Source organism: Elephantulus edwardii, unplaced genomic scaffold, assembly GCF_000299155.1.
Source record: "Elephantulus edwardii isolate Elephantulus edwardi_28Jun2011 unplaced genomic scaffold, EleEdw1.0 scaffold00098, whole genome shotgun sequence".
Taxonomy (NCBI): domain Eukaryota; kingdom Metazoa; phylum Chordata; class Mammalia; order Macroscelidea; family Macroscelididae; genus Elephantulus; species Elephantulus edwardii.
The window spans coordinates 10,725,824-10,741,098 of record NW_006399848.1 but is presented as its reverse complement, the minus strand read 5'-3'; the positions used below and the strand labels follow the sequence as shown (position 1 = coordinate 10,741,098).

At 38.2% G+C, this 15,275-nt stretch overlaps 1 protein-coding gene across 1 annotated transcript; it reads right to left on the bottom strand.

The window, feature by feature from the left end:
* Positions 1-6,832: 6,832 nt before the first annotated feature.
* On the bottom strand, positions 6,833-7,087 carry LOC102854153 (NADH dehydrogenase [ubiquinone] 1 alpha subcomplex subunit 3-like). The gene has a single exon (XM_006891483.1). It carries the CDS (start codon positions 7,085-7,087, stop codon positions 6,833-6,835), a length of 255 nt encoding a protein of 84 aa, XP_006891545.1.
* Between the last annotated feature and the right edge of the window lie 8,188 nt (positions 7,088-15,275).

The window sequence follows — 15,275 nt, the reverse complement described above, 5'->3', positions numbered from 1 at the left end:
TCTGGGGAGTGGGTGGGGGACTGTATAAAAATGAAAGAGCTTTTTCCCCAAAGTAAAAAGAGATCTGGGAAGGGGGGGCAGGGAGGAAAATGTGCAACAATGAACGATTGGAAACCCAAGTTCTTAATAAACTTCCACTAAAATCTCAATAAAAAAAAAGAATGACACAGAACAGTGAAGATTCAGGTTGTAGTTCATAGAATCTCTGAGTCACAGCCAACTTGACAGCATATAACAACACAACAGAGACAATAATCTCACGTGTTTAGGTGTAATTTTCTTCCTTTAGTCACGCTCTGTAAATGCCGACTTGTGAGGCTGGATCAGGTTCTTTTGCTATTGATGTTAGGTGCTGTTAAGTCAAGTACAACTTATAGCAAGTACAACTCACAGCAATCTTATGAACAAAAGACTTGAAGCCTGTCCTCTCCTGTGCCATCCTCACAATCTCTGGCACGCTGCCACCCATTGCTGCAGTCACTCTCCCAACTTCCCAACTCACCTGGTTGAGACTATTCCTCTCTTTCACCATCTCTCCATCTTTCCAAGCGTGATGTCCTCTCCAAGAAATAGCCTCTTCTAGCAACATGCCCTGAGTTTGTGCGACAAAGTTTTAATATTTTTGCCTGTAATATTTAAGTAATATTTCTTATGCTAATGAAATGTGGTGAGGGTAAGATGAAACATTTATCTGGTGGATAAGATCTGTTCTGCATCGCATTTATTTTATAAGAAATGAAAGAATAGTGAAGTTCACGTAGAGCCAGGAAGATCCTTTGGATCAAGGGTCCCTGTGCTGAAAGCCTTGTTAGAGAAAGGTTAAAACTGTTACCAAGATACATGGGGGAGGGGGGGAATTATATATATAATGTTTTTTATGAAGCTCTGGTACTTTTCGTTAGAAGTAAAATTGCTGTTGCCTCAAAGTGACACATCTCTGGTGTTTTAAATCCAACAGTCGGGAGAAACCTGACTGTGCTTTACAGCCTCAGAAAACCTGCTGGAGGATCATTAATGAGGCAACTGTGACTCAAATGGAACGCGATTCGTTGAGTGAGCCTATAGTTATTTGTGTGCTCGAAGCTGTGTCATGCTCACCACAAGGGTAACTTTATGAGTGCCCTTAATTAGGACCTGAAGGGCTTGCTGCAGAAGGTCAAGGAGTGTAGTATTCAATATGGATCGAAGCTCAACATCAAGAAAACAAAGATTCTCACTGCTGGGCCAATTGGCAGCATCAGTACGGATGGTGAAGAGATTGAGATTGTTAACAGTTTCAGTTTAGTTGGCTCGACTGTCAACACTCTTGGTAACAGCAGCCAGGAAATCAAGAGATGAATTGCATTGGGAAAGTCAGCTGTGAGGGACCTCTCAAGAGCACTGAAGAGCAACGACATCAGGCTGGAGACTAAGGTGCACCTGATCTGGGCTATAGTCTTCCCAATTACGTGCTCTGCATAAAAGAGTTGCACAGTGACCAGGGATGATAGAAAGAGAATTGATGCCTTTGAGCTGTGGTGCTGGAGAAGAGTGTTGAATATACCATGGACTGCTAGGAGAACAAACAGGTTTGTCCTGGAGAAGGTGAAGCCGGAGTGCTCCTTGGAGTCAAGGATTCTGAAGCTTCGTCTGACATACTTTGGGCATGTTGCAAGGAGGGACTGGTCCTTGGAGAGGGACAGCATGTTTGGGAGAGAGGAGGGGCGGTGCAGGAGAGGAAAGCCCTCAATGATACGCATCCATTCTGTGAGTGGAGTGGTGGGAATGAGTATGTTTGAGATGGCTAGACTGGCACAAGATAGAGCGGCATTTAGGGCTCTAGTACAAAGAGTCGCTATGAGATGCAAGTGACTTGATGGCACAAAACAACAACAATAATTCTTTATATTGATGTGGACAATACTAAATTGATGAGAAGTATGTAGTGGTAATGGTTGTGTTTAAACTCGACCATGTTTCTCAGTGGCTTGGCAGTTCTGATGTAGCTTAGCCATTATATAATTACATAATGTTGACGTTATGTTATTATATTTCCAGCTTTGTCATCTGATGTATTGTAGTCCCTTCTATAATGAGACTTGCTTTGTAATCTGATATACTGTAGTCACTTCCATAATGAGGCTCACTGTGAGCAAGTCAGATGAAAGGTAGTTTTCTTGGGGTACCGCCTGCCTAAGTCTTTAAAAGTAAGCTACAGTAAAGTTCTCACTGGCTCAGGATTCTGCATCCAATTCATCATCACCTGTTATCCAGTTCTTGGAATGTCCTCCACATCCTCTAAACCAATAATTCACTTCATCATCTGCCAATCTTGCATTTGTCAGCATCTGCAGCACCAGGAGACAGGAGGACTTTTCAGATTCTCTTCAGGACTCTGCTCAACACTGTTCAAATGTTTAAATGTAAGAATATTCCACTTAACTAATACACATGGAACCAGCAGAATTAAATTGTAAAATGACAAATTTAAAACATCAGTTTCAAAGTGAAGCAATGTGTGAACTTGAACACTGAGAAAATTGTGCCTGTTCATTTACTACAGTTGAATAGAAAAAAAAGAGGTAAATGTGCTCTTTTATATTTATGGGGAGCTCTTGTGGCCTAGTGGTAGGAAACTGAGTTGCAATCCCAAAGGTATGTAGTTCAAATACGTCAGCTACATCATGGGAAAAGGAAGAGTAATCTCTTCCTGATACACACACACACACACACACACACACACACACACACACACACACATACAGATGATATAGATACAGATATGTTGTTGTTGTTGTTATGTGCCATCGAGTCGTTTGCGACTCACAGCAACCCTATGCACAACAGCCCTAAACCGTGCTCCGTCCTGTGCCAATCTCTCTGCCTCTGACACTCTCATCCCGATTATCCCAGTCACTGAATCAATCCACCTCATAGAGGGCCTTCCTCTTCTGCACTGTCCCTCCACTCTACACAGCACGATGTCCCTCTCCAAAGACCTGTCTCTCCTTACAACATGTCTAAAGTATGTCAGACGAAGCCCCAGAATCCTTGCCTCCAAGGAGCAGCCTGGTTTAAACCTCTCTAGGATGAATCTGTTTGCTTTCTTGGCAGTCCAGGGTACATACAATACTCTTCTCCAGCACCACAGCTCGAAGGCATCAGTTCTCCTTCTATCTTCCCTAGTCATTGTCCAGCTCTCTGATGCATAACAAATGATTGCAAAGACCATGGCCTGTATCAGGTGCACCTTCGTCTCCAAAGAGACACCGTTGCTCTTGAGTACTTTAGAGAGGTAGAAATAGATATATGCACATTTTATCACACACACACACACACACACACTCATTTATATATTGCTGTAGAAGATCAAAGACTGCTGCCTCCAATACAGATTGCTTTTGAAAATCAACAAAACAGGACTGAGCCAAAAGGCAATATCCTTATAGATGGAGAGCAGATTGAAATTGTTAATTATTTCATTTTACTTGGATCCATAGTCACCTCCCATAGTAACAGCAGTCAATCTCACCGTGTGTTTTATCTAAAGTGCTGAAAATAAAGAATATAATTTTGCAGGCTAAACTGTGCTTGATCCAAATCATGGCATTTTCAATTGCATCTGGAAGTTTGACAACAAACAGGGAAGTAAAAAGCATTGATGCTTTTGAATTATGATTTTGTACTGATTATTTTAATGCCAAAAGAATAAAGCTTGGAGGAACTACAGCAGAGGTAGCCTTGGAGACAAAGACGGTGAGCTTTGTTTTGTATACTTTGAGCATGTTGTCAGCGGGGCTAGTTCTTGGGGAGAAAAGATCATATTGGAAAAAAATGAACCATCTGAAAAGAAAGAAAATCATTACAACCAGGTGAAATGACTCAGCGATGACAATAATAGGCTTGAACGTGGTTGAGATTGTGAGGATGACATAGAAGGGATCAATGATCTAATCTGTTGTTCAAAGGATATGTATGAATCATAGTCAACTCAATAACACTTAACAACAGCAAATGTATATATCAAAATGTGTACAGATTAATGTTGAAATGGAAGCTAAAGATATCTCCTTAGCTTGAAGCAACTAACAGAAGAAAAATGGGGGAAAAAATACCCAACACAATCTTAATCATCTAAACCTTGTAACAATAAAAGATACACTAATATCTTCCTTAAAAAAACAAAGTGGCATAACAAAAATGAGGATACAAAGGGAAAAAAAGTGGAAAGGTAAATGTCAAAGCAAAAAATAGAAACACTTTTATCTTAGTTATTTCTATCATGGATAGATTTCAAAGCCATGATACAGTTTACAGTTTATAATTATGACAGTTACAAATTATGAACTTCCAAATTATTGCATGAATATTCTTCTTTTACATGACATAGAATAGAAAGCTCTCAAGAAATTTCAATTTCAGACCTTCCAAGAAAGAGATCAAAGAAAAGCAACACAGGCCCATTTATGTACAACATTCAACACGAATCTGACATCAGCTTATGAATTATGTACCATGTAAAAATTTCAATATATTGTTTTATTATGTTAGAGGAACTTAATTTGTAGCTATCCAGACGTCTGTTTTTGCCTTGAAAACAACTCCCAAATATTGTGACCTGTATATTTATAGTATGTGGAAAACTTCGTCCCTCTTGCACTGTATTTTTGATCATTGGAATGTTTGAGTCCAATGCTACTGTTATCGTGTAAGGTATGAGACATGTCTTTTAGCTCTGGAGCCGATTGGGAGTGTCATAATGGATGATGAAGAGATTGAGATTGTTCACAGTTTTGGTTTGCTTGGATACACAGTCAACACTCTTGGCACCAGCAGCCAGGAAATTAAAAGACAAGATGTATTGCGATGGGAAAGTCTGCAGTTAGAGACCTCTCTAAAGTGCTGAAGTGCAAAGATGTCAGTCTGGAGACTAAGGTGTGCCTGATACATTCCAAGGTCTTTGCAATCACTTGCTCTACATTGGAGAGCTGGACAATGACTAGGGATGATAGAAGGAGAATTGATGCCTTTGAGCTGTGGTGTTGGAGAAGAATACTGAATATACCATGGACTGCTAGGAAAACAAACAGGCTTGTCCTGGAGAGGATGAAGCCTGGCTGCTCTTTGGAGGCAAGGATTCTGAAGCTTCATCTGATATACTTTGGACATGTTGCAAGGAGGGACCTGTCCTTGGAGAGAGACGTCATGCTTGGGATGGTGGAGGGACAGCACAGGAGAGGAAGACCCTCTATGACATGTATTGATTCAGTGACTAGGATAATAGGGGCAGGTGTTTCAGAGATGGTGAGATTGGGACAGAATAGGGCAGAGTTTAGGGCTGTTGTACATAGGGTCGCTATGAGTCGCAGGCCACTCCACAGCACATAACAACAGCAACAACATATTATAACATATATTATCTTGTGAACACCTGGAAAACATACTCATCTATAGGTTGTAGAGATTCTCAGAGTCTCGGAACAGAAATAATTTCTACTTTCATTCATAAACTACTTAAAATAAATACCAATATAAAACTTAGATTCAACTTAGTTTGATTATATATTAACTATGTATTTAGAATTTGATGAACCTAACAATTTAGGTTAGCTCACATTAAGAATGACAATCGCTAGATTTCCTGCTGATTTTATTCTTTGACCATAATTCTGTAACTCATCTGGTGACACGTTCCAGAATTACTGCTCCTGGTAGATATAAATGGAAAAGAAAGTTCATGTCACTCATATTCACAAAAAGAAAGTGCATTTTCTAAGTCATTATCTGAGAGCTCCTTTGCCAAGAAAAATCCTTTTCATTATGTCAATGTCATTAAATTACAGGGAAAATTCTAAATTAAACATTGCTCTAACTTATTCTTATTTTCAAAGTCAAATTTATTCTCTCAAGGAAAGAGACAAATGTCAACACAATTTCTCTCTAATTTGCTTGACAATTTTATTTCTTAATTTTGAAATATTACTGTACTTCTGCTGGTGGAAAGGTGCCCAGTTTTGCTGTCTCCTTTCAGTGTTCATTTTTATTCTTTGTGTCTTTCTCACTTTTAAGGTGTCAACTTTATATTCTGTCCTAAACTCATGGTAACTTATCTTTCTAGAGGAGGTGCAGTGAAAATGGAGGGAGGTTTTAGGAGAAAAAGAACGAACTAACACGGTGATACTTTTCATATTTCTACTCTAGTAAAGATAATTCACATACATCACTCATAATTTTTTAGAGGAAAACTGTGTGACTAAACAACAGATGATACAGCTAGTAACCAAAATTTTTGTATTCTGTATTCACAAAATATTTATGGCCATTTTCTGCTTGCTTTTCTTACTTTCCAACAATATTCCCCCTCTTTCCATAGCAGAAGTTCAAATGTAGTAGGAAGTTAAATGTAGCATTATCATATTTTTTAAGCTCACACAAAATCAAATCAATTTCATTAGTTGAAAATAAAAAAGATGACATTTTGAAGAAAAGTTACAACTTGGTTACTCAGTTCTTTCTTATGTATCATAAATTCCTCCATCCTACAAAAACAGTATTTTGTTGAAGAAGAAATTACATCTGTACTTACAAATACTTATATTTTTATTTTTATCTTTAAAGTGATGTGAATTATCATGCCTAATTTTGTTATGTGCTTTTACTTTTATGTGTACTGTATACATTGTATATTATGTATACTGTATACATTATTTATCCCCTTTCTCAGTCTTCCCTCAACCCTGATATCAGTCCTGTTTTATAATAATGTCCTCCAGGGTCACCCATTTTTTTTTTTTTTTTTTGGTTTTCAGGTTTTTATTGGGGGTTGGAGGGGAGGGCCCATCCTCGGAGGTGCTCACAGTTTCTTCAGCCACTCCAGGCTGGGACCCAGGGGGTCCTGGGGGTGGTTGGGCACGTCAGGCATGTTCCCATCATCTCGGAGGGGCACTGGGTAGCTGTAGGGGGTGACCGCATTGATCATGGAGGCATACTTGGTGTAGGGGCTTAACGAGGGCAGAATTACAGCGAGCCCCGCGATGGTGAAGGACACGACCAGCACCGGCTCCTTGTCCCAGGCATTCTTGAGGAAGGCTGCGAGTCTAGTCGCCATTGTAGCCTCCCAGGGTCACCCATTTTATATAATATTTCATGAGTCCCTTGTTTTTCAATGCAGCATTGTCTTCTATTGTGTAAATATATCACAGATTCTCTATCCAGTTGTTTGTTGATGAGCACTTGGGTTGTTTCCAACTCTTTGATACTGTGAATGAACAAAGCCACAATATACATAGGTGTACATTTATCTGCTTGGCGGCAGTCATGGTCTCTTTAGGGTAAATTCCCAGTAGTGGAATTGCTGGGTCAAATGGTAAGTCTATTTACAACTTTTTGAGAGAAAGTGCCATATAGCCTTCCATAGCGGTTGCACAATTTTATATTCCCACCAATAGTGAATAAGGATTCCAGTTTCTCCACAATCTAGCCAGAATTTGATGTTTGCTGTTCTGTTAAATTTTGCTATTCTTACTGGGGAGAGATGATATCTCATAGTTGTTTTAATTTGCATCTCTCTTAGAGCTAGGGATTATGAACATTCCTCCATTTGTTTGTTGGCCATCTGAAAGTCTTCTTTGTTGAAGTGTCTGTTCGTATCCAGTGCCCATTTTTCAATTGGCTTATTTACCTTTATTTTGTTGTGATCCAGTATTTTATAAATTCTAGATATAAGTCCCTTCTCTGACATGTCATTAACAAATATTTTTTCCCAGTCTGTGGCTTCCCTTTTTACCCTGTTGGAGAAGTTTTTGTATGTGCATAGGTCCCATTCATCTATTTTATCCTCTCCTACTTGTAAATTTTTCAGACGCTTGGAAGACTGTTAATATTTTGGATTAGGACTTCTAGACTTCTTCCAATCTTTTCTTTAATAAAATTTATAGTCCTTGGTTTTAGTCTTAGGTCCATGATCAATTTTGAGGTGGTTTTTGTATATGAAGTGAGGTGTGGATCTTGATTGAGTTTTCTGCAAATAGTTTTCCAATTTTGCCAGCACCATTTGTTAAAAAGGCTGTCATTAGCCCACTTAATTGATTTCATCTCCTTGTCAAAAACCAGTTGACCATAGGCAGATGGGCTAATTTTTGGATTCTCGATTCTATTCCATTGGTCTATGTGTCATTGTACCTGTACCATGCTGTCTTGACCACCACAGAAACAAAAAAGACCTGGAGAAGTGGAAGAAAATCCCTTCCACACAGATAGGAAGACTCAATATTGCAAAAATAACAATACTACCAAAGGCAATTTACACGTTCAATGCAATACCAATACAAATACCAATTCCATTCTTCAACGAGATAAAAAAGGCAATTTCAAAATTCATTTGGAAAGGAAAGAGGCCTCAGATAAGCAAAGCACTCCTTAAAAAGAGAAACAAAGTAGGAGACATCTCACTCCCTGATATCTAAAAGCATTTTCTTAAGAAACATGAAAGTTCACTTGTATGTCTCCAGGACACTTACCCTCTACTCTTAATCTTTCATTGCTGTTAAGATATTTTCATTTTTATATTTTCTCCTTTTCTTTTTATTTCATGCAGGTTATTTATTAAGTGATGTTTGTGTTTGTTTGGTTGTTAGTTTTTGGGGTTTTTGTTTTTGTTTTTGTATTTATACCTCTTATAGGTTGTTGTTGTTATGTGCCATCAAGCGACACTATGTACAACAGCCCTAAACCCTGCTCTATCCTGTGCCTATCTCATTGCCTCTGACACACCCATCCCGATTACCCCAGTCACTGAATCAATCCACCTCATAGAGGGTCTTCTCCTCTTGTGCTGTCCCTCCACCCTCCCAAGCATGATGTCCCTCTCCAAGGACCTGTCCCTCCTTACAACATGTCCAAAGTATGTCAGACAAAGCCCCCGAATCCTTGCCTCCAAGGAGTAGCTTGGTTTGACCCTCTCCAGGATGAATCTCTTTGCTTCCTTGGCAGTCAATGGTGCATTTAATACTCTTCTCCAGCACCACAGCTCAAAGGCATCAATTCATCTTCTCTCCTCCCTAGTCACTGTCCATCTCTCTGATGCATAACAAATGATTGTAAAGACCATGGCCTGTATCAGGCATACCTTAGTCTCCATAGTGACACCATTGCTCTTCAGTACTTTGGAGAGGTCCCTAACAGTAGACTTTCCCATGGTAACACGTCTTTTAATTTCCTGGCTACTGGTGCTAAGAGTGTTGACCATGGAGCCAAGCAGACTAAAATTGTTGACAATCTCAATCTCTTCACCATCCATCCTGATGCTGCCAATTGGTCCAGTGGTGAGAATCTTTGTCTTCTTGACATTGTGCTTCAATCCATACTGAAGGCTGCAGTCTTTGACTCTCTGCAGCAAGTGCTCCTCAGTTTCAGCAAGCAGGGTTGTGTCATCTGCATGATGCAGACTGTTAATAGATCTTCCACCAATCCTGACACCACACTTCTCCTCATAGAGCTCAGCCTCTCGGATAATCTGTTCTGCATAAAGGCTGAAAAGGTATGGAGATAAGACACATCCCTGGCGTACACCTTTCCCAATTTTTAATCATGCAGTGTTTCTCTGCTCTGTTCTGACGACTGCCTTTTGGTCCAAGTATAGGTTTCACATTACCACGATCAAGTGTTCTGGGATTCCCATTCTTCTCAGAGTCAGGCACAGTTTGTTATGTACCTCTTATATAGTAGACTTAAAACCCATGTGCAGTTGTCCGTCTACTGTCTTTTTTGCCCAAATAACTCTTTCTACACTCCTTTCTTTACAGAGAGAGAAAGAGTATGAGAAACAACAAACTATGTATTCCAAATCCTTTTACCAGTTAGATTCTTCTTTGTCAATGAGAGACACTAGAGGATTGGGATGACTGGAACAGGTAAAGAAAGGTACAGGATCTTATTTCTTGTTTTTATGTGAAAACTGAGAAAACTCCTGTCTCTGCTTTCACTGTCACTTCTAAGAGGTGACTGTGAAATGCATGCTCTTTGAGAGTGGACAGAGTACTTCTTCATAGCATCAGATGCCACATGAGAGCTCTATGAGCACAAGTAACTATATTCTGATACACACCCATGTTTATTGCTGTGTTGTTCACAATGGCAAAGAGAAGGAAGCAACCCAAGTGCCCATCAACAAACGAATGGCTAGAGAAGCTGTGATATATTCACACAGTGGAATACTATGCAACATTGAAAAACAAGGAACTTGTAAAATATTATACAAAACGGGTGAATCTGGAGAACATTATGCTGAGTGAAATATCTCAGTCACAAAAGGACAAATAGTGCACAATGTCACTGTTATAAAACAGGATGACATGGGGGATGGGGAAACTAAGAAAATCGGGGATAAAAAAAAAAAGAAAAAGAAAATCGGGGATAAATAATGAACATTGCATTTAAATAGATGAGGGAAAGAACTGTCTAACAGAAATAAATGATTAGCTATTATTTGCATGACAACAGTCCAGAATAAGAGGTAGATACCAAAGTGGACTGGAGGGCAGGGCGTGGGAGGTAATTCTGCAATACTGAAAGAATATTTTTAAAGAGAAAAGCAAACTTGGCAGGGAGGGAAATGAACAACAATGAATAATTGAAAATCCAGATTTTCTATAAACTTTCATTAAGATGTCAAATAAAAGTACACAAGTAACTAGATTCTGATAATAGGATCTCTTTTCTTTCTATTTAAGCATTGGAAGTATAGTTGCAATTTTATTTACAGTCTCTTATGGTTTTTTGTCTGTTTTCAGCCTTTCAAAGTACTTTCAGTCAATTCCTTATTTAGTGTAATTTATTTGCAAAGCAGGCAGTACAAGAAATTAGAAGCTCACTTCAACTTTTTTAGTTCCCACTCTTTGCTCTTACTGATATCAGAAAAATATTTTTTCAGCTATTTGTTAATGTTACTTTTAATATATTAATGCTAAGTACTTGCTACTAATTTTTATAATTACTGTAGATAGATAGATAGATAGATAGATAGATAGATAGATAGATAGATTGATTGATTACAAGGAGTAGCACAGTCAGAAAACATCAAGGCATTATGGCAACTTTCAAGAAATTTCTATATGGTTACAAAAGCACGATAATTACCATTTTTGAAATATTGTTGTTGTTGTTTAGTGCTGTCTATTCGTAGTGGATTCATAGTGACCCTATGAATGAAAAGCCTGAGCACTGTTCACACATAAAGTTTCCGGAGGCAAGCCATTTCGGGAGTGGATGTCGCCCCTGCTTTTGTTTAATTTTTATCTTTTTCATATTTAAGAATATGGACATAGCAGTATTTTTCACTATTGCAAGAATAAGGAAACAGCCCAGATATACAACCACAAATTAATAGATTGAGAAATGATGGTACATTCACACAATGGAATACTACATAGCACGCAGGAACAATCATTTTGTAAATTACCTAACTAGGGAGGGACTGGAGAGCCTTTTGCTGAGTGAACTAACTCAGTACCACAGGGACAAATATTGTATAAAAGCAATATTGTAAAAAGAGTATAAGGATCTAAGGGGGAGGAGGGAGGAAGCAGAGGGATGAGGATGGGGGCGTTAATCATGGAGTTGTACAAGTTGATGAGGGGGTGAGGGAAACTGGAAGAATCTGATTTAGGAACAATGTACTCACGTTTTGTAAATAAACTACTATTAAAAAAAACCCCAAACCAAAATAATTTTTAAAAGAAGAATAAGGACACTAAAGCTTAGTGATCATGCAAAATAAATGCACTGCGTTTTTAAATGGTGGAGCATGCCTGTAAGCAAGGGTGAATTCACTACAAAAGGCATCCCCTTAACCACCCTTCAGAAATACTTGCTGTAAACTTTCAACTTTGCTCTTGCAAACAATAACTGGCCAAGAGACTGATAGCATTTCCTTAAACTTTTACTTTAAATTGTTACATCCCTCCTCTTTTACCAGACAGCTTATTTCACCTGTATTATGCCATGAATTCATAAGGAATTGGTCCCAGCATCTTAGGCTTCTTCCCATTGATTCTCATAACTTGTGCCTCTCTGATGGGAGCAGGCTGCCACTTGGTTTTCTTCTTTTTTCTGATCATTTTCCTTTACACGTTTCAGGAAGCTGTCTGTTTTTAGAGTGCTTCATATGCCCAATGTGTACTTTAATTCTCTTAGCAAAACAGATGCAACGCTTTTCAAATCTGTTTGTCATCCTTACATGGGGCCATTCTAATCTTCACAGAATTGTTCCAATTTTAGTAGATGTGCTGCCGAAGTGAGCACAAATTGTTTGTTGTCTTTAAAAAAATTTTGTTATACTAACATTTTAGAATAAAACTGAAGTTTCCAGCAAATATTTTCTATTATTGTTATGTGCCCTCAAGTCACTTGCGACCCTGAGACCCTATTGTAAAACAGTTCTGAAACCTGCCCTTTCCTGAGCAAGTCTCACACACCTACCTTCACTGTCCTAGTTACTATATCAATCCATCTCATGCAGGGGGCTTCCTCTCCTGCCCTCTCCCTCCACCCTTATAATCCTTCTTCAATCTTAGGCTTCAAAAGTAACTTGGTCTCAACCTCTTCATAGTATGTTCCAGACTCTTCTGTAGGACCACAACTCAAAGGCATCAATTTTAAATTTACTTAAATCCATTTTCAACACTGATGATATCAGTAGTCAGGAGATCAAGAGACATATTGCATTGAATATTCTATGAACTTACAAAAGAACAAATAGTTATAACTTAGAGAAACTTTATCCAGATTGCCCCTTGGAGTCCACAGTGACAGAGCTTCAACTCACATATTTTGGGCATGTTGTTAAGAGAAACTATTCCATGGCAAGGGGCACCGTGCTTTGAAATGTGGAGGTTAGGTAAAGAGAAGCCCTTAACAAGATAGATTGACACATGACTGGAGCAAAAAGGTCAAGTATTTCAGAAATGAAGAGATGGTACAATATAGGCCAGTGTTTAGATTCATTGTTTATAGGGTCTCTATGAGTCATACTCAACTCGATGGTCCCTAACAAAAACAAATGTATGCAAAAATAATATTCAAAACTCCTTTTTAAAAGAAAAACCTTGCCCTTAACAGAGATAAATTTCAATCCAAGTCGATGAAATGCAATGATAAACACTCAGTAGTAAAAAATAATCTTATAATCTATAGTAATTTATGCTTCAGGATAATAAACAAAATGTTTTAAAAGTATCAAAATGTTTCTGCTATGAATAATTTTCTATTGTTTGATATGCACATTTAGCCAACAAAATTCATATAAATACTATGAAAACTATGAATAATTTTAAGAAAACCTTTAATATGTGTATAATTGACATCAGTAAATCACTAACTTGAAGCTATTCTTAATTTATGTTTCAAAGTTCTGATTATGTTCTTAAAAAAGATCTTGCTATTTCTTCTGAAGACAAGGACTTTCTAATAAGAAAGTTAGTATTCTAACAAGACATTTGTCTTTGTTTAAGGTCATACTTACTTCTTTGAAGAGAGAACATGCTGACAATTTATGAAGCAAATGTCGTCTAACTACCCACAGAATAGGGCAAACTTATATTCCTTGTCAAAGTTACACTGAGAAATAGCAGGAAAAGACAACCGTACAGAGAATATATCTCTAGTAATCATTTCTCTTCCTTCACACAGAATATTAAGGTGTTAGTAGGAAGCAGGTTACTCCTCTGAATAGAAAATAAGTAATGAAGATGTTAAAATTATATATAAGCTACCATTTAAATTAATCTTAAAAGTAATCAAATTTTTTTAATTAATTTTAATGAAAGGCCAAAGTCTTGCTTTAAACATAGTGCTAAACCTTGCTTTAACCTTAGGCCTAAACCTAGCCCACCCAATGCGGACAGAGAGTGGGTGGAGCTCCCCGATTAAAACAAGCTTGGAAGCAGGAGTGGCATCCACTTTCATAATAGCTTGCCTCCGGAAACCCTATGAACCTGGAGAGAGGATGAGAGACAACCAAGCATTGAGGACTCTCCTTCACAGGGTCACTATGAGTCACCTGCGACGCGACGGCACTTAACAACAACAACAACAACAACAATGTGATTTCCACAACTTTAATGTATTACCTCCGGTTAATAGTACAAAGATTTGCTACAGGTTTGAATAATGTAATTTCCTCATGGGTCTGTAACTCCCAATCCATTATTAATTAATTAGTGTAAAAGTGATTAAAGCTGAAAGATACTCCCTGTCCAGTTCTCTTGACTTCACCTTTCTGTCCAGTGACAACAGTGCACAAAACTTTGAGAGAGCTTCAGTGATACAACCTCACCTAGCATTTGTACTGTATGTCTCTCACTTTTTAGAAACAAATCTTCTGATACCCTTCTTTTTAATTTTTTTTTAATAATAGCTTATTCACAAAATTTGAATACATTTACGAGAACAGATTCTTCCAGTTTCCCTCACCCTACCCCATCAAATTGTAAAACCCCAAGATTAATACGCCCTCCTCCGGCACAACCTCATCCTTCTGCTTCCACCTCCCCCTCCGTGGATCCATATACTCATTCTACAATAATAGTTTTATACAATATTTGTCCTTGTGAGATTAAGTTCACTCAGCAGAATGCTCTCCAGTCCCTCTCAAGTTAGGTAGTAATTGACAAAATCATTGTTCCTGTGTGATGTGTAACACTCCGTCGTGGGAACGTACCATCATTTCCCAATCCATTCATTTGTGGTTGGACACCTGGACTGTTTCCATGTTCTTGGGGTGGTAAGAAATGATTCTATGATCATTGGTATACAAGTATCATTGGTATAAAAGTCTCCGTTCGCGCCTCAGTTCTTATTTTCTCAGGGCATATTGGAATTTCTACTTAGTGTTTTTTGAGGAAGTGCCAAACTGACTTCCAGAATGGTTGCACCCTTTTACAATTCCATTAACAATGTATAAGAGTTCCTTTCTTGCCACAGCCTCTCCAATCTTTATTACTTGCTGCCTTGTTTACCTCTTTACCACTGTTACTGGAGTGAGATGGTACCTCATTGTGGTTTTGATTTGCGTATCTCTCTTATTGACAGTGATTTTGACCATTTCTTCTCCTCCTTGAATCGCTAATAAGTTTCAACGCAGTTCAGAAGTAGGGTTGGTAATGCCCATGGGGAACTGCCTTTTTGAGCAGTGGAGAATAGAAGGTAATAGTTACATAATTTTATAAATATAGAACAGTTTATCACTGACTCGCTGGTTCATTGCAGTTACTAAAATGATTTTATACACATATATAAAT

Excerpts from the sequence above, each read along its gene's own strand:
- LOC102854153 (XM_006891483.1), bottom strand. The coding sequence starts at position 7,087 with ATGGCGACTAGACTCGCAGCCTTCCTCAAGAATGCCTGGGACAAGGAG.